The sequence below is a fragment of the Myotis davidii genome, unplaced genomic scaffold, assembly GCF_000327345.1.
Source record: "Myotis davidii unplaced genomic scaffold, ASM32734v1 scaffold575, whole genome shotgun sequence".
NCBI lineage: Eukaryota > Metazoa > Chordata > Mammalia > Chiroptera > Vespertilionidae > Myotis > Myotis davidii.
Genome location: NW_006290306.1, coordinates 6,472,169 through 6,497,203, shown reverse-complemented (window position 1 = coordinate 6,497,203; position 25,035 = coordinate 6,472,169). Strand labels below are relative to the sequence as shown.

Below are 25,035 nucleotides of genomic sequence, written 5' to 3'. Positions count from 1 at the left end.
ACAGCTTCATACATGTTTGAAGGGCTATGAATGGAATACTATAAATCATTTTAATGCAGTATAGATCACTTAGGCCTATCACATACACACAGACACAACAAGAACACAAACACACACATCACACACAGTACATAACATATACACATACGCACAACTGAAATCTGTTTCTATTTTGGGGCATTTCTGCATTCTCCCTCAGTGCCATTCAGATTGCATGCCACTTTCTTGGCCATGAAATTTAGAAATATTTTTTACTAAAAGTCATGCTATTTGAATTTGCAGTTAGTGGACAGGAAAAACTCCATACTTAGACATAGGAGGGTTTGTAGAGTTCATTTAAACTCCCCTAGAGAGGTCTGAGGCTCTCGCATCAGCAACACTGAGCTGTTCAGCGCTGACTTTTGTAGCAGGAAGTAGTGAGGCTCAGTGTTGCTAACTTGAAGAGCACTTCTGCCTGGGGCCAAGTTCAGGAGAGACCACAGTGAAGAAGGAAGTAGTCACTGTGCTTTACTTCCTTTAAACAAGGTACAGTGGGAACTGAACCCGGAGATGCACTGTGGACCAGCCTGGTTTTCCCCGGGAGACAAAGGCTGGGCAGCATGCAAACCCTCTGGCAAAGGGGAATCTATTGGAAATGGAAGAGAAAAACATAAAATGAGTTACTGAGACAGCTTCTATCAATGAAGAAGTAGCCATAGTATATCCTGAAAAGCTCAACTGGTAAAATAAACTGGAATAAGGACAAGACTGAATGAAGAGGTAGTAAAGAAAGCCGTGGAAATGAACAGGAAGTGCTTTACCAGTTGCTCAAATTAGGTTTTGTGGATTCAAGTATGACGTCATGTTAGCTGTCTAAGTCTTAACCACAAAGTTTTCAGTTACTCTGCATTTCTAATGGTACTTTTTGGGTAATTTTTATCAAGTACATTTAGATGCATTATCAACGAAAAGCAAGCTTCTATCCTTTGGTTTCTTAGATTCAAGGTGGATGCCATTGGCTGATGTTACAGCCTATTCAAATGTTGTGCAAACATATTTAAACCTTTTAGAGATTAATTCTCATAACTTGTTGCTTTGCCTTATTGCCTTTGTCTGTATTTCTATATTTGGTTACGTCTCTACCGTTCTTCATCTTCCAGATTTGTCCGTTTGGTTCTGTTGTTCATCCCCACAACTACCATTCTGTTTCTCACCTTTAATTTTTCCAGGTTGCTGTCTACCAGCCAGATTTCTATTTCCTCTTCCTCTTACTCATTTCTTAGCCCTACTGCAACCTGTATCCCACTTCCATGCTCAGTGAAACGACCCTCAAAGGCCAGGTTTATCTTCACCTACACCATCTTCTCAGTACATTCTTGATGTTAAAAGTATTCTTAAGAGATAAGCACCAAAGACAAACTGTTGTCCAGAATAAGCCCATGTAGGAGACAGTTTTCTAAAGATGCTCCCCTCCCAAACTCTCTGGTGGTTTAATCAAACACTAATCTTAGTACTGCTGTGAAGGGGCTTTGCAGATGTTAATTCAGGTTACTTATCAGCTGGCCTTAAGATTTAGAAATTATCCTGTATTATCTGGGTACAACTAATTGAATCACACGAGGCCTTAACAGCCAAGACTTTTCTCTGGTTGGACTAGGTGCAGCAGAAGGGAGTTTAAGAGAGATGAGGCAGAAAGGAAAGTCAGAGAGCTTCCAAGTGTGAGAGGATTCCACCTGTTGCTTCTGGCTTTGAAATAGGAGAACAGAATGCCAGCAGCCTCTGGACACTGACAATGACCCCTGGCTGACAGACAGCCATGAACTGGGGACCTCAGTCCAACAACTGCCAGGAAAGAATTCTGTCAACAACACACTTGGATTTCAGCCTCTGAGGTTCCAAGAAGAGACTCACCTGAAACATGTTGTACCTGGGTTTCTGACCCATGAGTGGGTGTTGATTTAAGCTGCTAAATGTGTGCCAATCTGTTACAGCAGCAATGGAAAGTGATGCAGACTAGCAGAATCTTTTCTTAAATTTCTGACATCTTAGCACTCAGATTCCTATTTCTTCTTACCATCTTCACTAACTTCCAAACAGCCAGACTCTCATCTATTGAAAATTGATAACTCACTTTCTCTGTCTGAACAGCATGGGACCAAACTTTGCATATATATATATATATGAATATGTGTGTTTGTGTATTTTGTATATGCATGTGGTATAGGTGTGTCTATACATTCATTATATATCTAGGTAGACCTTGTAAATACCAGTCATATTCAATAAATAATAGTTTACATTATATGCACATATAGGAATCTTAGCTATTCTATATGCATGCACATAATATGTATATTTCCTCAATGCCAGGTACTAACATTATTTTACAACAGCCCCATAAGTTATATACTAATTGCTTCATTGTAGATATAAGAAACAGGCAGACAGAGGTCAAGTAACTTGCTGGAAGTCACTTAATAGATGGCTGAAGAGGATTCCAACATAGATCTGTCTGAATCCAAGACTGCAAGGTCCTTACTTTTCACCTTGCTTATCTCTCACACTGAATCTTTTTGGACATCCTTGGGTCCTACTTGGATCTCAGCCCAGATGCCATGCACCACCTTCCTTAAATTCCCCTCCCCAGTGCATCTGGATGCTGCACTGCCCTGGTAGATTTCCCCTTTATCTCTAGGCCTCTCAATTTCATAAACCGCCTTCCATCTGTCATATGTAAAAGAACTTCAAGACTGTATTCAAAGAGACGTGACTTGGGGCGATGAATACCCAAAACAATATACAGATGGTGTATTATAGCATTGTACACCTAAAACTTATATAATGTTATTAACCAATGCCACTCCAATAAATTCAATAACAAGGTGAAAAGTAAAAGAAAGAAAAATGACTCTATTCTTAATTCCATACTACTCTGTTCTCCAGGAATTCTGTTTATTTTTGGACTTTCAATTTTAACTGTGTTGATGGTTTTCAGCTTCACATCTGCAGGCCTGACTCTTTCCTGAGCTCGAGGCACACGTATAACAATGGTGCTAGACATGCCCATTTGTCTGTTTTCTTGTCCTGATACTCAGTATGTCTCTAAGTCAGCACTGGTAGGAAAGCAAGTCCTTTCTTCTTACCTTCCTGTGTTCCTCGGTCATATTATCCATTTTCTTGATGGCCAAACTCATAAGCCTGCTGACATCTGTGAGCCTCTCTTCTGGTTAAAGGCATGGGCTGTGAACCCGGACTGCTGGTTTTAGATCCCCGATGTGCTGCTTACTTGATTTGGAACTTTGGGCCAGTTGCATACCTTCTCAGGTCCCAAGTAACCTCCTCTGTAAAACTGGGGTGCTGATTACAATAATAATACCTACCTCACAAGGTTGTTGCATGGTTGAAATAAGGTACTGTAAACTTTAGACCAGCACCCATCCCTAGTATCTGCTCAGTAAATTTCAGCTATCATTTTTCATTTAGTTGCCAAGTCTTTATGTATAATCTCCCTGAAATCTGTTTTTGTTGACAAGTTTTCTGCCCTCCACCACTCTATGCTCACACCTGGATTAATGCAAACTGTCTCTGGATCACATTCTCCCAAATCCAGCCTGCATATAGCTACCAAATGCATCTTCCAATGGCACTAATTTAATTATAATTTTAAAAATCCTCCAGTGGTTTCCCATGGCTTTCAGGATACAGTGGAAACATTCATTATCTCAGTATTCAAAGTCCTCCATGAACTGGTCCCTGACTTCTCTTTTCTAATAGTTTCTATCTCTTCTCTCTTATTCAACCCTTGGCTCCAGATGGGCTGGACTTCCAACTTTTCCTTAAACATCCTGTTTTGGCATGCCTTTTAGCTTTTGTAACAACTAATAGTTTTGCTTACTATGTACCGTGCATTGTGATGAAATTTTTAAGAGTCACTCAATCTTCTCATTTATTCTCACAACTTTCTGAGGTGGCTACCATGCTATCCCTATTTTACAGAAGAGAGAACTTATTCCTAGAGACAGTGAGTGATTGGCTGAAAGACACACAGTCAGGAAGTGGTGGACCTAGGATTTGGTCCAAGATGACTGAAGATCCTATGATTCTAATGTTTCTATCTTACGCCTTTTCTGCACTACATTCCCCTTCCCTAGAGTATCTTTTACCCTTTCCCATCTACTCCACTCTCATCCAATAGCCAAAGCGATCCTTAGGTTCTACCTTTACTGTAAAGCTTTCCCAGACTAGTTCAAATTCTAGAATTCCTCTGTGGGTACAAGCTTCTTACGGCTAGAAAGGGTGTTATGTACTTCTTGTGAAGCCCAGCAATGCCTTGAGTATAGTACTTCATAAATTCTGACTATTTGCCGGTATCAGATTTCTTTTCTAATGAACTTCCCAGGGATTGCTTGTGGTTGAGCCACAAGGAATTTCTCTTTATTGTCCATTCTTGCCCAATGTCCTAGTTAGGTTTTTTGATTGCCAACATATTTCTGAACTTAAGCAGAAAGGGAATTTGTTGGAATGGTGTGGGGTATCACAGAATGCTGGATAAATAGGCTTGGTCTGAAATGAAGGAAAGCAAAGCTCAGTAGAGTTGTCTAACAGTGCCATCCAGGGAACACCACTTCATGTTGCTGGATCTTCCTTTCCTTTGCATTTATGGCTATCTGACAACCCCATATGTTGCCTGGCAATGCCTCTCTTTAAGAGGGTTGCAATCAAAAGCTAAGCCAGGGGAGAAATGAGTCATTCTCATATTGCAGAAGTCACAGAGTGGGAGGGGCTGCAGATAAAAATACGTGGCACCTAAAGAGGAATAGAGGAGAGACGAGATGCAAATATTAGAAAGAGAGGAAGTCATTTAAGAGTTGCTCAAGATTCTTAAATTCCTTGTGATAAGATAGTATTCCTTCTAAAACTTCTGAATCTTCTAAAACTCTGAGTTAGGAATTTACAGTATCTTGGGTATGAGGGTCCTCAGATGGACTTTGACATGTGTGACCTTTAACCTTGCATGTATACTTTCTGATACTTACACTTTTCTGGTGAATCCACAGTTTTTATTAGATTCTCAAATGGATCCACAGTCCAAAAGGGACTGTAAAATACTTTTTACAGCTACTGTGCACCCCAGGACATTAGGTGACTCAGAGGCAGATTCTCAAAATCCTATAATAAAAGCCTAATATGCTAAATGTCAGGTCGACCAGTTGGCTGTTCAACCAGTCAAAGCATAATATGCTAATGATATGCTAAGGCAGCTCAACTGCTCACTATGACGTGCACTGACCACCAGGGGGCAGATAGTCTACTGGTTGACCAGTCACTATGACATGCACTGAACACAAGGGAGCAGATGCTCAGACTGGTAGGTTAGCTTGCTGCTGGAGTCCAGCCAATCAGGACTGAGATGGGCCAGACACACCCTGGGGCCCTCTCACAGTCCCTCCCCAGCTGGCCAACCTCCCACATCCCTCCCCAGCCCCAATCGTGCACCAGTCGGGTCCCTCAGCCTGGCCTGCACCCTTTCACAATCCAGGACTCCTCAAGGGATATCAGAAAGTTGATTTTGGCCCCATCCCACAGGCCAGGCCGAGGGACCCCACTGGTGCACAAATTCATGCACCGGGCCTCTAGTATCATATAATAAAAAAAAAAGTAAATCTGAAAACTCGGTGTGTACTATAATATACCTGCTGATGGAACAAATGTGAAAGTTATTTAGAGGGTGAGATCTATTTAGGGTAAACACATACAGTGGAATTCCCATATTGAATGACCATGGGTCAAAGTGGAATTCCTGGTTGCTTACTTGAGCCAGTTACAGATTAATGATATAGTTTACCCCTCCAGGTGTTTTTATAGCATCTTGCTATTTTTCTTATGGCTTTTGAAAGAGGTTTCCTCAGTCTCCATAGTTCAACAAGTAATGATCAGCATCTCTTTTTACTTGCCCCGTGACAAGGTATAGATGTCTGAGTTGCTCAAGTCTGAGATATATGTATGTGCTTCAGCTAAATCTAGTTATTATTGGAAAAGGGAATTTCCTGCATCAGTAAAAATGTATTTGAGATAAAGGGAAACTTTACTGAATAAGCCGATGACATCTATTTAAGGGCATGGTTGTTGGAACTAGCTGGTTAAGTGAGACCTTCTCTGAGGATCAGGGATTTTAGAAAAAATATTTTAAAGTTTAGTCAATCATTTCCTAGTTCTGTGGTCTCCAAATATTTATCTCATGCACCTCATAGGAAAATACTGACTATACTCCCATATTCTATGTTTATTTATAAATTATATAGTTCTTTTCATAACTAATATTTCAAAACATAATATGCATACGGGACAAGATTCATTGTTAAGCACAATCAATGTAAGTTCCCCATTTATTTTTTTCATTAAACCTAATTATATACTATTCTAATCACTGAAGGACACAGTGAATGAGGCAGATGAAACTTCCACTTTCATGGAGTATAGAGTCTAGTAGAAGACAGACCATAATTTGAATAATAAGTAAAATGTACAGCAGTGTGGCATGCTACTAAATGCTATGAAGAAAAATAAAACAGGAAGGGACATTCTGGTGGGTTTGAGGGAAGAGTTGCCCTTTAGCACAACCTCAGAGAAAATAAGCAAAACTCTAAAGATTAGGGAATTAACTATTTGAACCTTTGTGACCATTTAGCATAGAAAATCAAGGCGTCCAAGTCAATTTTCTTTATTTAGATAAACAATATAAATAAAATTCTAATATTTTCTTGTTCTCTAATTGTCTTGGGCAACCCTCTAGGAAAACCACTAATTTAACTACATTTTCATGAGCAACTGCCTTAAACAGATGTCTCAGACCTCAGGCATGTTATTATAATTTACCTTTGGATCTAGCCAGACTGATAAAGTTTGGATGGCCATTTAAGTGGAAGACATAGACCCTTACAGTAAATTAGCTCTTTGATTCAACCTTGATTTGGTTCCATGGGTGGACTTACATTTTATGGTTTATTTCGCTATGAGCGATTCTCTTGGATGTCCAAAGTCCCCTTGTGTTGTTGTCTTGCTCTAAAGCAGGTGACGAAGAAGAATACTTGCAAAGAAGCCTATCTGAACAGCTGGTAGTTAGTTACTTACAGGAAGCGGTAACTTGTCGGTTTTCTTTTCCTTTCGGGTGAGTTATGTTCATGTAGCATGAGCATTTCCCTTTTTATCAGAGAAGAAAGAATCGTTAGGCCTGGTGAGGCTTCAGAAGGAAGAGGTTTGACAAAACTGACATTTTTAAATATTTTGCGAATCAAATGACAGCAATACAATGAGCTTCCGAGCAAAAGTTTTCAAACGGGAGCCCAGTGAGTTTTGGAAGAAGAGACGGACAGTGAGAAGAGTCAATCAAGAAGAAATCCACAGACTCGGTTCCGTAGGTATCCGAATGTCGCTGTTTGCTTCTTGGCTTTATTTCAGTACTTTAAAAAAATTAAGATTAACTCTGGGGTGGTATTCTTATAAAAGTTGTGGGCAAGGTCCTAGACATGACCAAATTTTCAGTTTGGCTCATAAATATCCTCTTATCATCATCATTATTTTAAAACATATTGGTAGACAATTTAAGTAGCTAAGATATTATTAGACTATTTGGAATATTGGAATTACTCCCATTGATATTTTAAAACATATTGATAGAGGATTTAAATAGTTAAACTATTACTAGAAAATTGTCTTTTTTAAAAGCCTACCAGTGCCTCAATGAAGAACCCAGTTGATCACTTGTACATAGTTGTGTTTTTAAAAAATACTGCTGCTGTTTTTTGTCACATACCACTCATTATTTGTTTTAGAATTCTTAGAACAATGCGAAAGATGAAAGAAAATGTAAATAAGTGTTTGATTACATGAGTCAGGGAAGAGAGTAGAAATTGGTAGGTTTTAAAAGTTCAAAAGATGTGGTTTGCTTACTGTTAAAATGTTTCTGCCTTTTTATTGTCTGTAAACAAAATGAGGGCTCCGGAAATGTGTATTTATTACAGAATTCAAGATGCCTATCTGTTAGAACAATCCGCAGCTAAGTATTGGAGGCCTACAGTGAACCATGTGTAATGTAAAGGGTTCACTGTATATGATAAATGGCTGCAACAACATGATTGGGAATTCTTTCTACAGAAATATTCATTCTATGGGGTGTTCAAATTTTGCTTGCTTTCTTCACCTGAGCATTGCTGTTATTTGGGGTCTGAGATTTCTTTGTTGTGCCAGGCTATCTGCATTGTACGATATTTAGTAACATCCCTGGCCTCCACCCACTGACTAGATGCTTAGTGGCAAACTCTCCCCAGTTGTGACAAAAAGATCTCTAATATTTCCAGATGTCCCCTGGGGCGGGGAGAGTGATGTCCCCAGTTGAGGACCACTAGGGGTAAATATACTTTTTGTTCATATAAGCATCTAGAAACAGAGCAGCTTTTAAAAAAAAAAATTGTGTAAGTGTTAATATAATGATGCTTTGTGAATAGTCATTTAAATGAATAATCAAACTAATGAATAGTCAGCCCTTGACATGCTGAACTCAGGAGCCAGAATACTACATCTTAAGTAACAGTGGTTCTCTTTATACTCATCATCTATCTTATGGCAATATAACGTGGATAGAATTTACCAGACTTACGGCTCATAGGATTGGTGCTGTGTTGTTGTTTGGTTGGTTCCTCGGTCATTATCTCAGCACTAAATGTCTTTCATGAGGAAACACAGGCAAGTGAGCCCCTTGACCTTTATCGAATGGGATACACCTAGGTCTTTCCATGCAGCATTTCACAACTGGAATATTTAGGGTCCTGAACTTAACCTCTTGGTCTCCATTGGCCCAAAATGAGTGCCCAGTTGTGTCTTCTCTCCTGGCTCCCTAAGAGCTTCATCAGTTGTTTACCACTAGCCTGTTAAAAAGGGTATTTGAAAAACTTATTTGTTTTGAGATCATTTAACCTTTAGACCAGTCTGTAAAAAAAACCATAATTTCCTCACTGCCTTTCAGTGGAATTTAGAAGTTCTCTGGGTTATGTCACCGTGAGATTTACTTCTTCTTGTGTTCACTAAAAACCAACACACAAGAGAGGAACAGGCCTATCTCACGCAGACCATATATACAGTTTGGCAACAGGACAGTCCCTGGTGTCTCCCCGTATAATGAAGCTAATCACTCTATGAATTATCTTAATTGAATTTGAAGGTATTGCTACTAAGCACTATGGGAAAAGCAGCCAGTAAGGGCTGTGTTTTTCCACAGCATTCAGTAGCAATGCATTCACATTTAATTAAGATCATTCATACAGTGATTAGCTTTCTTCTGTGGAAGGCACTGGGGACTTTCCTACTGCTGTTGCCTGCTTGGAGTCTTCGTAAGATAGGCCTATCTCCTTTCACAGGTTGTCTCTTCTGTAGAGTAAGGGATTGCTCAATACATCCGAAGTATTATCCTGAGATGTGGGTTTCACTTCAAAAAAAAAAAAAAAAGTTAATCCAAGAAAGTGAAACGTGTCATTGGAGCCCTAAGGGGTTATTCTATCTCACTTTCTCGCCTACATTTAGATGACCTTGTGCAGATTACTTAATGTCACTCTGAGCCTCAGTTTCCTCTTCCATAAAGTGTTCATAACAGTACCTGCCCTATTTTAAGATTACTTACTGGAATCAAGTTGATCTTGTGCATTCTGAACATGATTTGAACGCTATAAAAGCTATAAGTGTTAGGTAGTGTTAATAGAACCAAGTAGAATATTTATGTTTTCAAGACAAGGGAAGAGGGATATAATTATAGGGAGTTTGCCTTTTCAATGACTGCAACAAATGAAGCCAATGGGAAGTGACACCTTCTCCTGGGAACCTTTTTCAGTGACAGGGCTACTGGGTAGACATAATTCTGAATTGCATCAAGCTGAGTGTTCAGGGTCCTAGACTGCTCTGTGTTGATGGGATTTGCCTTATAAATACCATGTTTTTTTCTGCCCCCACCTAAGCCCAGCTGAGCTAAAACCCACTCAAAGCCCTTTTGGAATTTCCACAACACAACCATCTAAACTTTCTAAAGGCTACACCAACATCCTTAGACTGGCTTCAGAGACAACTTGATAGGTGATAATGAAAAAGCAATTCAAGTGACCAAATGACCAACAAAGGAAGATGAGACTTAAAGTTTGTTTAGAGAGTAAAATAATAAATTCTTTTGAATTTTTGGTTATACTCCTTCACTGTAGTGAAAAAAGAAATAATGATTCCTGGAGATGACTATTATAGATTATCTGTTTTTATAATGGTCATGTGGATTTTGAACTCTACAAATGATTTCTTGCAAAAAGATAATTTAGAAATGGTTTACTTTCTTAGTAATCTAGAATGTTTAACTAGATGTTTGTGACTCCCTGAAGGGTATACAATTCAAACTTGATACTCTCTTCACCTAGATTGACAATATTGTCTATTCTGTTTTATACAAATGCTTTTGAAGCTGTTTGTTAAGCTGTATTGTAAATTTTAATTGCTTTGGAAGTTTCACTTATGAATCCAATTTTCAAGTGTATTGTCTAAGAAATGCCTTTGGAACTTTAATTCACTTATCACAGAGTGCAGCTGAATTATAAGAAAAGTTCAGGGAAAATGAAATGTGTTAGATCAAGTAGGACAACTTCTCTTAAATTTTGACATATATGTAGTGTTCTATAGTTGGAGGTTTTCTTTTTAACTGTCTTTTTTTTTTAAATTCAAATCATTTAGAATGACCTCTGTTACACAGGAAGTCAATAAGAATGATAGTTTCCTTCCTATGTTGCAAGTCTTAATTTGGAAAGATTAACTACATGATTAAGTTGAATTATTTTATCAATCATCTGTACAATCAGAAAGATGAAAAAGTTATTTAAACAACTGTGTTTGATATTTTTAAGTGTTGTTGTTTTTTTCCTGGCTCATAGGTCTTAAATCTGCAGGCCTTGAAAAACTTGAAAATTTTGGAATATGCATGAAAATTCTTGCTTCCCTCTTTAGTAATAGCCTATTAGCACTTTAATAGAAAATTGAAAACTATAGATAGGGGGTCTGATCTGAATGTCTTTACCATATATCTCATATACATCATTTTATAATATGTATCTTTCAAGTCTATTTTTTAAATATATTTTTATTGATTTCAGAGAGGAAAGGAGAGGGAGAGAGAAATAGAAACATCAATGATAAGAGAGAATTATTGATTGGCTGCCTCCTGCACACACCCCACTGGGGGGGTCAAGCCCTCAACCTGGGCATGTGCCCTGACCAGGAATCGAACACATGACCTCCTGGTTCACGGGTGGATGCTCAACCACTGAGCTATGCGGGCCTGGCTCAAGTCTATTTTTTACCCTTTATTCTTCCTTGTTAATGGGAACAAGCCTCTCTCCGTGGTCATCTGGGCTTCCTTTCTTTACTGTGTGTTTATACGAACATTCTCAATTACTTATTTAGGCTATTTTATAATGAGCCAGTGAGCTGACAGGAAAGGGTCGCAGGATGGCTGCTGCAGGAAACAATGAAACTAGACTGAATGAGGCTTGAAACCGTGGAAATTAGGGATGAAAGCTACAAATGAACAGGTTGGAAAATGCAAAGAAGCAGGAGTAATGGGAGAGGTCAAATTCAATCTGAACCACAGAAACAGAGAAATGTAAACTGAAACTTGATCTGGCCTAAGAGTTGAGGCCCCATCAGAGGGCTCAGGGTAAGGCAAGAGGGAGGAGCCAGCTCAGATGCCAGGTAGCTGCAGAGAAAGGATGCTTTCCAAATGAACTCAGGAGAGGTACCTGCAACTTAACCAAGAATGAATTCACTTTCCTCAAGAGTGACTGCTAAGAGAGGAAGAAGAGATGAGCCAGGAGAGAAGAAGGTGGGGGGTAATTGCCATAGCAAGCAGAATTAACTCCATGAAGGTGCCCTTTACAACTCTCTGAGCAGGAGGTCAACCATTTGTCAGAACAGGGAATGCCATAGTATACAGGAAGTAGTAACATCATGATCCCAACAACTCTTTTTTCCCCCCGGATTGTGGCAGTGGTACAAAACTTTATGAATTTACAGAATCCCTCAATTAGTGGCAATTTCCATTGTGGTTTTTGCCACAGACGTTATCTGACATTTACTATCTGATTCATTTTCTTGGTCCCCCTTACCCTCATATACATACTTCTTGTTCTCTGTCCTTATCACTGCCTTCCCTGAAGTGACCAGGGATCTCATACCAGCCCCTAGATTTTTCATGTCCTTCACTACAGAACTCACAAAGGAAACAAGAATAGTCTTTAAAACTACCGCTCTGTTTCAGCATCTTCACTCAGGAAAATTAAAAAAAAGAAACTTTGATGTTGTCTGTTCCTGAAAGGACATGACCTTTGCTGGTGGAGTGGAGTGGAGGAGTGGAGTGAACCACAGGGTTCTTGCTGAGCTAGGTTGAAATATCAGTTCTTCCATCAACTTACTCGGCAAGTCCTCAATATCCAAGTCTCTTCATCTGTAAAATAAAGCAATGATGATCTTTTCTGGGCTTGATATGATATGAGAAAGTCTTAAATACTTATCATGGTCCTTGCCATTTGATCATGATAGTAGTTGTAGAAAAATAATAATAATTATTAGCATATATGAGGTAAATCAGGAAAATGACAGTTTTCATTATTACTATTAGTATGAAATTATTTTGTGTAATTATGTTACTTCTACAAGCAAACATACTTAAAAGATGAGTGTATTTTAATGTAACAAAAATAGCGAATGTGACTCTTACAATGAAAATGGCACAATAAAGGAAGTGGATTTGGGGCCAGCAATAGCTTAGAGATGCCTGGTTGATCATATACTCTAGGGGGCTGCCAGTACTTCCAACAACCTGGCACCTCCTGGGAGAGAAAATTGTAGTATGCGGAATGTCAGCACTGAAAGTAAATATGGAAATAACCTTCCCCCCGCCCCCAATTATTCTGGTATCATAGGAGAGGGATAAGTTAGGCTTAGTTGTACATTAGAGATAGGGCTGCACTGAGTTTACCACCTTAGGAAACCAAGCAGGTACTTAAGTCTCTCGTACCCATGATGTGTGATGCCTGATGTATGTTTTATCGAATGACATGACATTGTAATTCATTAGCAATAATGAGTTTACTGAACCTAAATTCCTGAACTTGAAGGAGTCATCGGCTATGAGAGGTTCTCCTTGAAGACCATTCAAATCCAAATAAAGACAAGTTGAGGAGATAATAGTCCCATATTATAGGCGCTGTTCCTTGTATTATATTTCCTTAAATTTCTTTAGTTGCAAGCAGAAGAAACCCACTCAGGTAAATAAGCGCAGTCCAGATACGAGAACAGAGGGAAGGTTGGAGAGACAGGTGGGAAAGAATAGGGATGGACGTGGAACATCTTAGGGCAGTGGAAACGGGTGGTCTTGGTGTTAGGGACTAATGGACAATCATGTGGTGTTTTGGTATCTCTCCACTCAAGATCCAGAGTTCTGGAGGGAAGTGTTGAATGGGCCTCACTGGGGTTGCATGCCCTTATCCACAGAAAAGCAGGACGCTTTTCATTGTCAGATGTTGCAAGTCTGCTCCTTATGGGAATAGGGAGAGAATAAAGTCACCAGAAGGAAAGTAAATGCTAGTAGTAAATATATACATGCATACATAAATACATAAATACATACATACATACATACAGGACAGATGTTAAATAGGCCAAAAGTCCACTATACATATTCAGTTTCAAGCAGCCAAAAGTAAGAAAGGAAATAAAAGAATGAGCTGACTCTCACTAGGGGAAGATTTATTGAAAACATGGGTACCTGTTCCTGACATACCTGTTTACATTCATGTATGTGATATGTATGTTTTTGTATATATACATAACACTCCCCTCACACCTGACCTGTTAGTGAAAGTTTATTTGTGTGACTATTGATACTAAAATAGTATCAGAGTTTGTGCCGGTGACAGCTTTCATCAGAGCCTTAATACAAATTAATCTAAAATTCCCAGCAGTTTGCTCCAAGGCATTAATTTCCCTGGTCTCAGGCAGATTTGTAATTGGGTTGTGATGTATTTTAAATGATATCTATTATCTTTCAAGTGTTTCTAGAAAACTAAATGAGACATACAATTTGATTTGGATATTCTTGGATTTTCTAGTTCTTTGTAAGTACTGGTATTAGATGAAAAAGTAGCCATTTTTACTTGCTTTTTATTATAATTTACAATAATGTAACACATGAATATTGATGTGCTCTTAAAACATATACATGGTCAGATTTCCTTTAAAAAAAAGATTCCAAAGGTCTGAATTCAACTTGAAAGTATGTCTTTTATTATAGATTCTATAAGCTTGTTGGTCACCTTGGTTTTCCTAATGAAATTGAGGTTTAACAAAATAGACTATTCTGATTTTTCTATCTACCATGTTTATGTTGAGTATGATGATTAATCTTTTTTTATATATTTGCAAAGAGATTTATATTTTACCAAGTTTAACTGGGTTTATTTTACTGAAATGGACTAAGAAATCAACTACTGGTTGATTTCTTCACTACTGGTTGATTTCTTCTGAGATCTATGTCCTTTTTTTTGTTACTAAGGGAACCATGTCCAAATTCAGCTTAAATCTGAGCTGTCCCAGCTGTGGAACTCCTAACTTTGATTTAGCTAGTGTTTTTCCATTCTCACGAAACTCAGTTGGTCAAAAAAGAGAGAAGGTTACAGGGTCAACATAAGATGGCTTATTCTTTACTTAATCATTTCCTTTTTGGTAAGAAAAGCTAGTCTTGTTTTCTGAAGCGCCAACATTTGAGAAGTTGTCCAGTGGAACTCCCTTTGATGAAAGGCTGAACTGAATCTGTCACACGATCACAGGCTGACAGCTGTGGCCGTGAATCCAGCTGCATGGTCTCTCTCCAATTTTCTCATTTGTTTAAAGCACAAATAGTGTGGAAGTTGGTTCCGTTTCAACTGCATTAAGGCCAAAGGGGCCTGGATTAAATTAAGGTCTAAAAAATCCATGTGTCATTTAGATCTTTTATTTCCTCTAAGAAAATTAGTTATCTTGATAATGGAGAAATTAGTTACCAGCTGTGTTGTTTCGAATATGTTTTAGAGATCTCAAGATTGGAACTCTTTTTAGGGTCTCTCTCTAAAGACCCCACCACCACCCCTAGATCCCTATTCTTAGCTATTTGCTTGTTTGTGTGCCCAGATGTCAAGAGGATATTTAAAGAATTCACATGGTAGAGCCTACTGTATTGGTCCTATGGTAATTAATTTTATTGGTTTGTTTTTCTGAGTCATTAGCCAGGATGCAAAATTTTGTAAGATGAAGAAAGCATTTCAAATACAGGATTAATTCTGTTATGATACTCAAATTAGAATAAAGTTTAGATATCCGAAAATGGCAAGGTTTATTAAGGAAGTCCAAATTGACATCACAGGATACATTGCATGTTGAAGAAAAACATAAAACTTCTCAAAAATAGAAAAAAATATCTTTTCATAATAAATGTTTCTTGAAAGATCAGATTTTCTGAAAAGGAGAGCAATGAGTACAGATTAACAAATTAAAATGACCTTGCTCCCTAATTACACTTAAAATTTAGAACAAAAACATATGGGCCCCAAACACAAGGGATTTGCATTCCTTAGCACATCAAACCATTTCCCTGATTAGTCCTTAGCGATCCTGTTAACCTGTCCTAACATGCTTGACCTCCATGTGTGTAGGTAAGAGCTACAGAAACAAATTCTAAGTATCTACAACTTGACTGTTATCTAGATACTTACATTTTCACAACTAATAAATTTAATATTAAACCAATGCTAAACTTAATTCTTTTTTGAATCTAGAGGTGTAAATACTTAAAAATATTTCTAGGCTGTTTCTCAAGGGGAAAAAAAGTAGAATTTCAAAATCACTTTCTTCTTTCTACCTGCGGGGGACAGAGCAGCCCCAACCTGATTCAGGAGATCCATGGAGGAGCCACTGACCTTTTATCTTTTACTAGAGGCCCAGTGCACGGATTCATGCACATTGAAAGGAAATTAATTAGAATAAATATTTTAGAGGCTGGGGAGGGATCATGGCAGGGCTGCAGAGCGTGTTCGTCCCATCTCACCTGTCCCATCTCACCCAGTACCAATCGCTTGACCCCAGTAGAAGCTAACCTACCGGTCAAAGTATCTGCCCCCCTGGTAGTCATTGCATGTCATAGCAACTGGTCAAATAATCGGATACTTAACATATTAGACTTTTATTCTGTAGGATTTTTTTAATTTCAGTGCTTTTCCTTTCGTTATCCTCTTGCCTCCACAGAATCATTAGTTAATAAAATTTGTTTGTCTGTTTAAATGAAATTTAGATGAAAACTATATACACATGGAGCACAATTCTTAGTGCATAAAGAATTTAGTGTAATGAGTTCAATTGGCTGGTTAATTTGACTTGGTTTTGGTGTATGCTTTGGGGTAAAACATGTGAGGTGCTTTCAATTATTTTCAAATAAAGGCAAATCTATATTTGTCTGGCATGTATTTGATGGTTCACATACTCCACCTCCTTAATCCTTATAACAGCACTACCATAAGCAGCAAATTGACCCTTGACTCATTGGACTCAACTTAAGTCCAATTTAAATGGCTTGTCCAAATTATGCAGCTGGTAGGTAAAAGATCCTAACTTCCAAATACAGACTCTGACTTGGAATCCTCTGTGTACAGTGACTGGTACACAGGGGTGTTTAAGTGATTTACCAGATTATTATGGTACACTACAGAGCTCAAAATACTTTAGAAAATACATTGCTAATTGTTCTTCCCCTTTTTGCTGACATTAGTTTCTAGTGCACATACATAATCTGTAATTTTTCCCCAGTCTCCTTCCCCTGGTGTTTATGGATCTTTTTTTTAAAATTACTTGACGATATTAGTGGTTGAACTTCTATGTAAAGTCCCCACTGGGATTTTCTAGGTTCTCTCTCTGGTGGATTTGCAAAGGGTAAACAATTTTACAATGATTCAATGATTCCCCAGTGTTTCCATGGAGGCATAATAACTTGAAAGACAAAGTTCATTTTTTTACCGTGATGAAAGCAATCCATGTTCATTTTAGAAAATGTGAAAATTCAAATTAGCAAAATCCTAAATGTCATCATCCCATCGGAATATAATAACTGATAATGTTTGGATCTATATCTCTAATCTTTTGTCTTTAAGTTTTTAAAATCTTGCACAGTTATTCCAGTGTGCAATATTTATTCCCACTTTTACTTAACAATAATACATAAGCAATTTTGCTTGTTATTACAAACTTCAAAAACTCAGTTTTAATGGTCATGTATTATTTCTTAAAAAGGATGTACCATAATTTCCTAACCATTCCTTATCCTTGATAATTTATTGTTTACCATTTATCTGACCATGTCCTTCATTCTACCCCTTATAGATCTAAGTATTCCAGATTCAAACTCTAATGTCACAATATGTGTGAATCTAGAAAAACAGTGTCAAGATGAACTTGACCTTCTTACCTTCTGAGGTAGTGCCCTCTTGTTATCTTTTCTTTTGTAGCAATGCTTGCCATCTTGATCAAGAACCCCAACCTCCTCATGTTTTCCCACAAGAGCCACTCATAAAAATTTTGTGGGTCAATGAACTGTAATGAAGGGTGAAGAGTTACAAGGAGGAACCATTGCATGTACTATGAAATTATTTATTGCTTTAATCCAACCCCTACCCTATTTTCAGTGCCCTTCCCAGAGCCCATTGTAGCACTAAGTCTCTCTCCATGACACACAATTCTTTGAAAAATATAAACCACACATTTTTGAGCAGCAGTTATGGTGTCTTCACTTTTTGGATATAGTGCCTACCAGCCTGCCTGCCTTTCTTATCTATCTTGGATGAAGGTGAATATATTTTTCCCATCTTGTTACAAAGATAATGTTGCAAAGACAATTTTGTATAAATTTTGATTATATATGTGATTGGTTTTTGTTTTTTAAATTGAGTCCCAGAAGAGGAATTCCTGCATGAAATGATATAAACTTATTAACTCAACAAATATTTATTGAGTGTCTACTCTTTGCTCTTTGTACACATTAAATTTACAATAGAAGTACTTTAAACCCATGGTTAGTGCAAATTTAAAACTTGGCACTTATGTGATGAGCACTGTGGATGTGGTACAGTTCTAAGACATACAAATATTACCCCATAACATTCATTCTAGAGTGCATGCTACACTCTCAGTTGCATCTCAATACAGAATAATCACACTCTTCCTTTCATTTTGGACTTTTCTACAGCAGAGCTCCATAGTCCAGCTTATTTTTTAGTTAGATCGTATTTCTGTTCTGGAGGCAGGTCTAGGTTGATGATTTAATCATGTAATTGTTCAGTGTTACATACTTCAAATGCTTAGTCCTCCACGTCTTTTCACCCATTTGATATTTAATTACAATTATGAAAGCAATTCAGATCTTTGTAATGGACACTATGTTCTTGCAATTGGAATCTTTAGCTAAGGCATAGACCAGCGACTACTCCAAACCAATTAAAGGACTCTTGGCAGTACTAGCTGTTACAAAGATGGCAGGTTGACCAACTCTAGGACTTAGACATTGTGTTGGCAATCCATGAGAAGTGAGGAATAAGTAGAAGGGAAGGGAGCATTTGTTTTGGTGACAGGATCCCATTCTTCTGCTGTGAAGTTGAATTGGAGGAGAGCTGTGGATTTGGGGAAGTGGAACAAACAAATCCCTTAATACTGTATAGGAAGAATAGTGCCTGTTACCCCTGTGGTGCAACACCAGCCCTGCTGCATAATAACAGTACTGGTGGGTGCCTTTTCCCAGGCCTGGAGTGGTTTCAGAATAGCGAATGAAATTCATTACTCATTTGAGAGAAAGAGAGTGAGAGTAAAAAGCACTATGAAAATCCAATCCAATTCAGGGCAGTCTTGGCACATGCCTCCTCCCAGTTGGTGCATTTCCAGAAGAAAGAGGCACATTAAATTCTGGAGGGACAAACCCAACCGTTGTAAAGCTATAAATCAATGCTGCTCAGTTCCCAGTTTTACTCAGTGTCTCTGCAAGCAGCTGTAGTGAGAAATTAACTTATCCCACCACCCTTATATACTTCTGTCTCTTTGACTGAAGTATTGAACAAAATAGCTCTCCTGCACCAGAGAGAACTATGGGATCCATAGCCTGGATTCTCACCATCACAGATCATAACGCATTCATGGCAAACACTGCCAGATCCCAGGCTCTAGATGCTATGACATATATCATTGTTATTTGCATTTTTAAACCTCATGTCCACCCGACCAGCGTGGCCCAGTGGTTGAGTGTTGACGTATGAACCAGGAGGTCACAGTTCGATTCCTGGTCAGGGCACATGCCCAGGTTGTGGACTTGATCCCCAGTGTGGGGTGTGCAGCTGATCAATGATTCTTTCTCATCATTGATGTTTCTATCTTTCCCTCTCCCTTCCTCTCTGAAATCAATAAAAATATATTTTAAAAAACACAAAAACCCTCCTGTCCACAAAAATTATAATGCATTGAATATCCTGAAAATTGCACATTGATTAACAAGTTCCTTGAAAAGAAAGCACTCAACTAATATATCTCTGCCCAGAGGTCAAGACTGAATACATGAAATGAAGCAGATCTGCTAGGTTTTGTAACTTCGTGTCAAAATCACCTCAGTGCAGCATTTTAAACAGGAAAATCTTAGAAAATGTCATTTATTGATTGACTGGTATGTCCTATCCTGAAATGAATAAATGAAAATTTACCTTCCAATAGATGCTTACATCTGTTGTAAGCTGTGCCTTTTATTGGGCATAACAAGGAGAGTTAAGGATTTAGTTTTTCTATGGTTTTATTGATAACCTGTGACTTGCGAACTCTAATTTTTCTATTCTATGAATTTAGGTGGCGTTCACTTTAGGTGCCCTAGTAAAATGTCTTCTTTGAAGGTCTTCTAGTCTCCAGCTTATTTATTAATGCTGTAGTTTGTAGCTGATGGGAGATGAAATTTAAAAGACAGTGCAAACAAGAATGTAGGAGGCCTCTTAAAACATCTTGATGCCATTTGCCGTTAAATCTATCAACTGCAACACACAAGGAGCCACATTCTCACATGATGGTGTGAAGAAAAGAGAGAAGGAAAGTGCTAGTAGTTATGCCACCAGCTTATGAGACCAAAGGGCTCACACTTAAGCTGAAAACACAAGAAAGGAAAGAGACATAACCAACCAAATCTGTGGCTGAGATAAGAACTGTCTGATGCTTTTACAATACATTCTATTTTATTTTCTATGTTTAATATGCCAAAACTTTATTAGGGTAGGAAAGAGATTCTAGAGTAAGCCTGGTGTTTCAGACTTGAAGGCCTTGTGGGGCAGTTGGTAAAATCAATGTATGGTTTTGCAGGGTAAGAGGTAATAGAAAAGTACTACGAAGATCCATAGCTGAACTGGAGTGAAATACCACCCCTGAAAGGCATTCAAAGCCAACTAAAAATAACGTGATGAACAAAAACAGATCTAGAGACAGAGAAGCATCGATCAGACCGTCAAACTTCAGAGGGAAGGTAGGGGAGGGTGGAAGTAAGGGGGAGAGATCAACCAAAGGACTTGTATGTATTCATATAAGCCTAACCAATGGACACAGACACAAGGGGGTGAGGGCATGAGCGGAGGGGGGGGGGGGATAGAGATCAACCAAAGGACTTGTATGCATGCATATAAGTCTAACCAATGGACACAGACAACAGGGGGATGAGGGCATGAGGGGGGGCGCGGGGACGGAATAAGGACACATATGCAATACCTTAATCAATAAAGACAAAAAAAGAAAAAATAAAGTGAAATAAATGTTTGCACCAAACCAAATATCTGGGATCTGCATGTCTCTTGAGCTATCATTTTGTAATCCTTAGAATTGACCTTTGACTGGGAAAATAGGAAATTGTAACTTAAAACAAGTCTAAATAACATAATTTTTATTAAAAGATACTGATTTTAGGAAGATTTTGTTTTTAATTACTCTGTTGGTGCTGTAGTGTCTCTACTTCTTCTACTTCAAAATGTGACAAGTTTCATAGCTCTTCCACTCAGTAGATTATGTTGGGCAACTAAATTTCTTCTTTTCTTCAAATATTGCATGGAGTTCTGAATTTTATTTGCTACATCTAGCAATCTTACTTAAAGGACCCTTTCCAGAGAAAATATTCACTTTACATTCTCCTCGATTTATTTAAGGATTTGTAAAATGGGTTTATTTTCCTTTTGTTTTATTTTGATGCAGAAAGTACATGGAAATCTTTATTACTGGCCCATTGTGTTACATTTTGTTTTGTTTCACTTTTTATATTTGGGAAATCATCAAAATAAACATTGACTGCTACTTTGAGGAGTGCATTAGAAATTATTAAAACGTCAATAAAGATTTCTGGGGCTTTAGCAGCAGAGATCTTTCAAAAAAGGCCTTAGAAATGGAAGCTAAATTTGTGTGCCTTGCAGACTGGGGAGGAGCGAGGGTAGTGGGGAACTGTTGATGTCATTGTCGTGAAAAAAAAAAACACACAAATTTTATTTTCATTTACAAGATCACTTTAGCATACAAATTTCATGGTGACCACTCCAGCTTCCAAGCCTTAAAATAATCCAAACAGCCATTTCTTCTTATTTGTGTTAATATAAATGCTTCATCAAAGGGCCAAGGGAACTTAGTTGTGTCCTTGGTTTTATGTTCTGTGATGTGTTATTCTTTTTTTGGGCTCCATCGTTTAACACACCAACGGTATAATGAAACAATCACACCTTCTCCCACTAGCATTGTCTTTATCTTTCTGGTGCTATGGGCAGCTTATTTGAAGGAAGTGCCATTCTTTTCAGCCTAAGGACTTTTTCTTTTTATTTTATTTGTATTCACTTGAGAGGGGTGGGGGAGGAGCAGGGGAGAGAGAGGGGGTCTAGTTGTTATTTCAATTATTCATGCATTGGTTGATTCTTGTATGTGCTCTGAACCAGGATTAAACCGGCAACCTTGGCCCAGCAGGGCATTGCTCTAACCAATGAGCTACACAGCCAGGGCTTCAGCTTCACGTCTTCAATGCAGTGTGATTATACGGCTATTTTCAGACTCTTCTCCACTTTCACCACACTGTGTCCATAATAGTTATGTTGTTCATTTCTGTTAGAGAATCATCCAGCTTCTCTCTGTTGAGGCAAAAAGGCTCAGAGCCAAGCAATTAATTCTGACACAGGATCCATGCTTCAGTGACAACTAAGACAGCCTGTGATACTTTGATTGCTAGCAGGGAGCCAACATTTTGGAATACACTCAAGTAGACCTCACAAGGAAGTATCTAATTCAGCAAAAGTGATGATGATCATCACAACACTATAGCAAGTAACAGAAGACCTTTCTTCCCATTGACAAGGTAAAGTTTACATAGAACTATAGTCTATGGGTGTGCTAGGACTCAGTAAACAGCTTGAATTACTGAATGAGATGTCACATATTTCAGGATCTTCTCCTATTATTTGAGATCTGGAAATAACAGTTATGTGGCTTTGCCCTAAATGCCTGGAGTCTCTGTGAAGCTATTGGAAGGTTGCACAATGTCAAAGCCTTGGTGATACTAAGACATGAAACCCAACCAGGCATTAAGAAGATTGTATGTGTCAGTGGTTAATATTATGTTTTCTTTTTCTACAGCAAGAAAAACCCAGGCTTCCCGAGCCTTTGGATTATGAAACTATCATTGAAGAACTTGAAAAGACGCATCAGAATGATCCCCTCCGAGATCTCCTCTTCTTCCCCAGTGACGACTTCTCGGTGAGTGTGCTCTTTTCAAGCCGTCTAAGTTCAGGATGGCCCGCAAGATGATTAGGGGGTCAGGGGAATCCAGCCCTCCGTGTGGTCACCTTACATTACAGTCACTGCAGTGGTAGTCCACATCCAGCAATTTCCAGCGCCCAAGAACCTCGTACATTTGGAAGATGGGGGCTAAGTGACAGTGGCCACTTGGAACGGGAGCAGCACAGGGCACTGCCTGGGTCCAGCTAGTCCTGTATCTCTGCCAACATATGGGTTTCAAACCACTGTCCTACCTGGCCTACTTCCTCCTGCAGACTATTTCTAACGAAAAGCTTCCAAGCAACTATAATCAACTGATGACAAAGGTGGGACTCCCTTGGCACAAAAGAGGCAATTCTTAAAAGTCACTCTTAATCTTGGGTGTCCTTTAATAAGGAAATGATAAGGCCTGTGGGCAGAGAAAGATAGGCAGGTGCATCTTCATGGAGGGCTTTGTGATCTTGGATATGCCCTTTTAGGACAATGTTCACTGGCACAGAGACTGCTCTTGGGATGGTAAACAGTTCAGAATGAATAAAAATGAAATGTGTTTTGGAGAGAAACACAGTAAAGTTATGGATGCATCCACGTGTCCTACCCAATCCATTTGTGATCATTTTAAACATTTAAAAATTGTTAGTAAATATCTAACTATGAAACAGGTCTTAATGGGCAGGTGGTAAATTTTCCTTCTTTCTCCTAAAAGAAAGGTACTCTCCAACATCATCAGCATGAGCATTTTAGAGCAGATGTAAAGACAGCTCTGAGGTCATCCTGTTAGATAACCATTGGCCCTCAGAGCTCACATTTCCTCAAACAGCCTCAGACTTCCCTTCCCTCCCCTATTTTGGGGGCAGGTCTGGCTTCTGGCTTCTAAAGGTTCATTGTTTTCACCTTCCTCCATGGCTCAATAAAAAAGAAGGTATTATGCACGTTAACTTTCTGTTCCAAGTACAAAGAAGAATGGAAGAAAGGTGATAAATTCGTAGGCAGAAAAAGGAAATTCTCCAATCTTTTTCAGATTTTTAAATGGCTCCCACATTTGACACACTTTAAGAGAAGCTTATCTCATGCAGAGATCTCATTTCCGTGGTTGGACCAGGCCACTGGGTCTTGAACTGCAAACACAGAGTTCACCCACGTTTTATTTTTAATTCCGTATCCTCATTTTCTTTCAGACTGAAGGCAAACCTAACAGCCTTTTTCTGTCAAACAACAACATATACATGAAAAAATAACACCTCAAAACTTGGAAAACTTTTTCTTCTAGCTCTGTTGTTCAGAAATGTGTCAACAGCTACACCAAGTTCCCCCAACTCAAGAAGCGAGTAGATGGCATGAAACAGTTTCATTGAATTTGACTTCATTTTTTGGTATCTTTCACACTCACTTAAGTTAAGGATGATCTGAATATGGCATGACCTTTGCTGTCCTATAGATGTAAACAGAGCACATAATACATCCTTTTTTTTTCCCCAATGTGACCATTCCAGTAAACACACTGAATTCTTTTATCCAGTGCAGCCAGCCCCATAGGCATCAAAATGAAGGGCAAACACCTGAGCATTGCCCAAGGGCTTCTCCAACATCTGGCCCTTGTCCATTTCTCAAGGCCATACTCTTCCTCCCCTATCCAACCCTCACCCCTATCAAACACCACCACCCTAATTCCCAACTGGGGTAATATACTAGCACAATTCTGGGTATAACATTCCGTCGCCCCTCAGACTGTGTCCTTTCTTTATTCATTCAAATGTATAATCCTGAGTGTTAGGCATGAATCTAAGAATGGGGAATCAGCATTGATTAGACAGAAATTACCTTGTTTTAATGGAGCTTACCTTGAAGAATAAGGCAAAAAAAGTGAACAAATTAAATTAACAAGATAGTTTGGATAAAGAGCAGTTCCATAAAGAAAATGAGATAGGGCCATGCCATAGAAGCTGACTAGAAGAACTAGATTGGACTGGGGGGGTCATGGACAGCACCAATAACAAGGTTGAACTGAGGAGGACCAACCATGCTAAAACCTAGGAGGGCAGAAAGGGGTGTTTCAGGCTGAAGGAAGCTGCTACAAAGGCCCTGGAGAGCTCTGAGGTTAAAGAGTGCTGTGGGCAGAGAGGGTGGTCAGAGAGGAGGCCA

At 38.7% G+C, this 25,035-nt stretch overlaps 1 protein-coding gene across 1 annotated transcript in view; it reads left to right on the top strand.

Moving 5' to 3' along the window:
* The first annotated feature begins 7,035 nt into the window (after nt 1–7,035).
* The window catches only part of DOCK10 (dedicator of cytokinesis 10), a 133,040-nt gene continuing 115,040 nt past the window's right edge, over nt 7,036–25,035 (top strand). The window contains exons 1-2 of the mRNA XM_015563669.1: nt 7,036–7,393; nt 22,753–22,872. Coding sequence (XP_015419155.1) covers nt 7,289–7,393; nt 22,753–22,872 — 225 coding nt within the window. The 5' untranslated portion in view covers nt 7,036–7,288. The remainder of the gene's footprint in view (nt 7,394–22,752; nt 22,873–25,035) is intronic.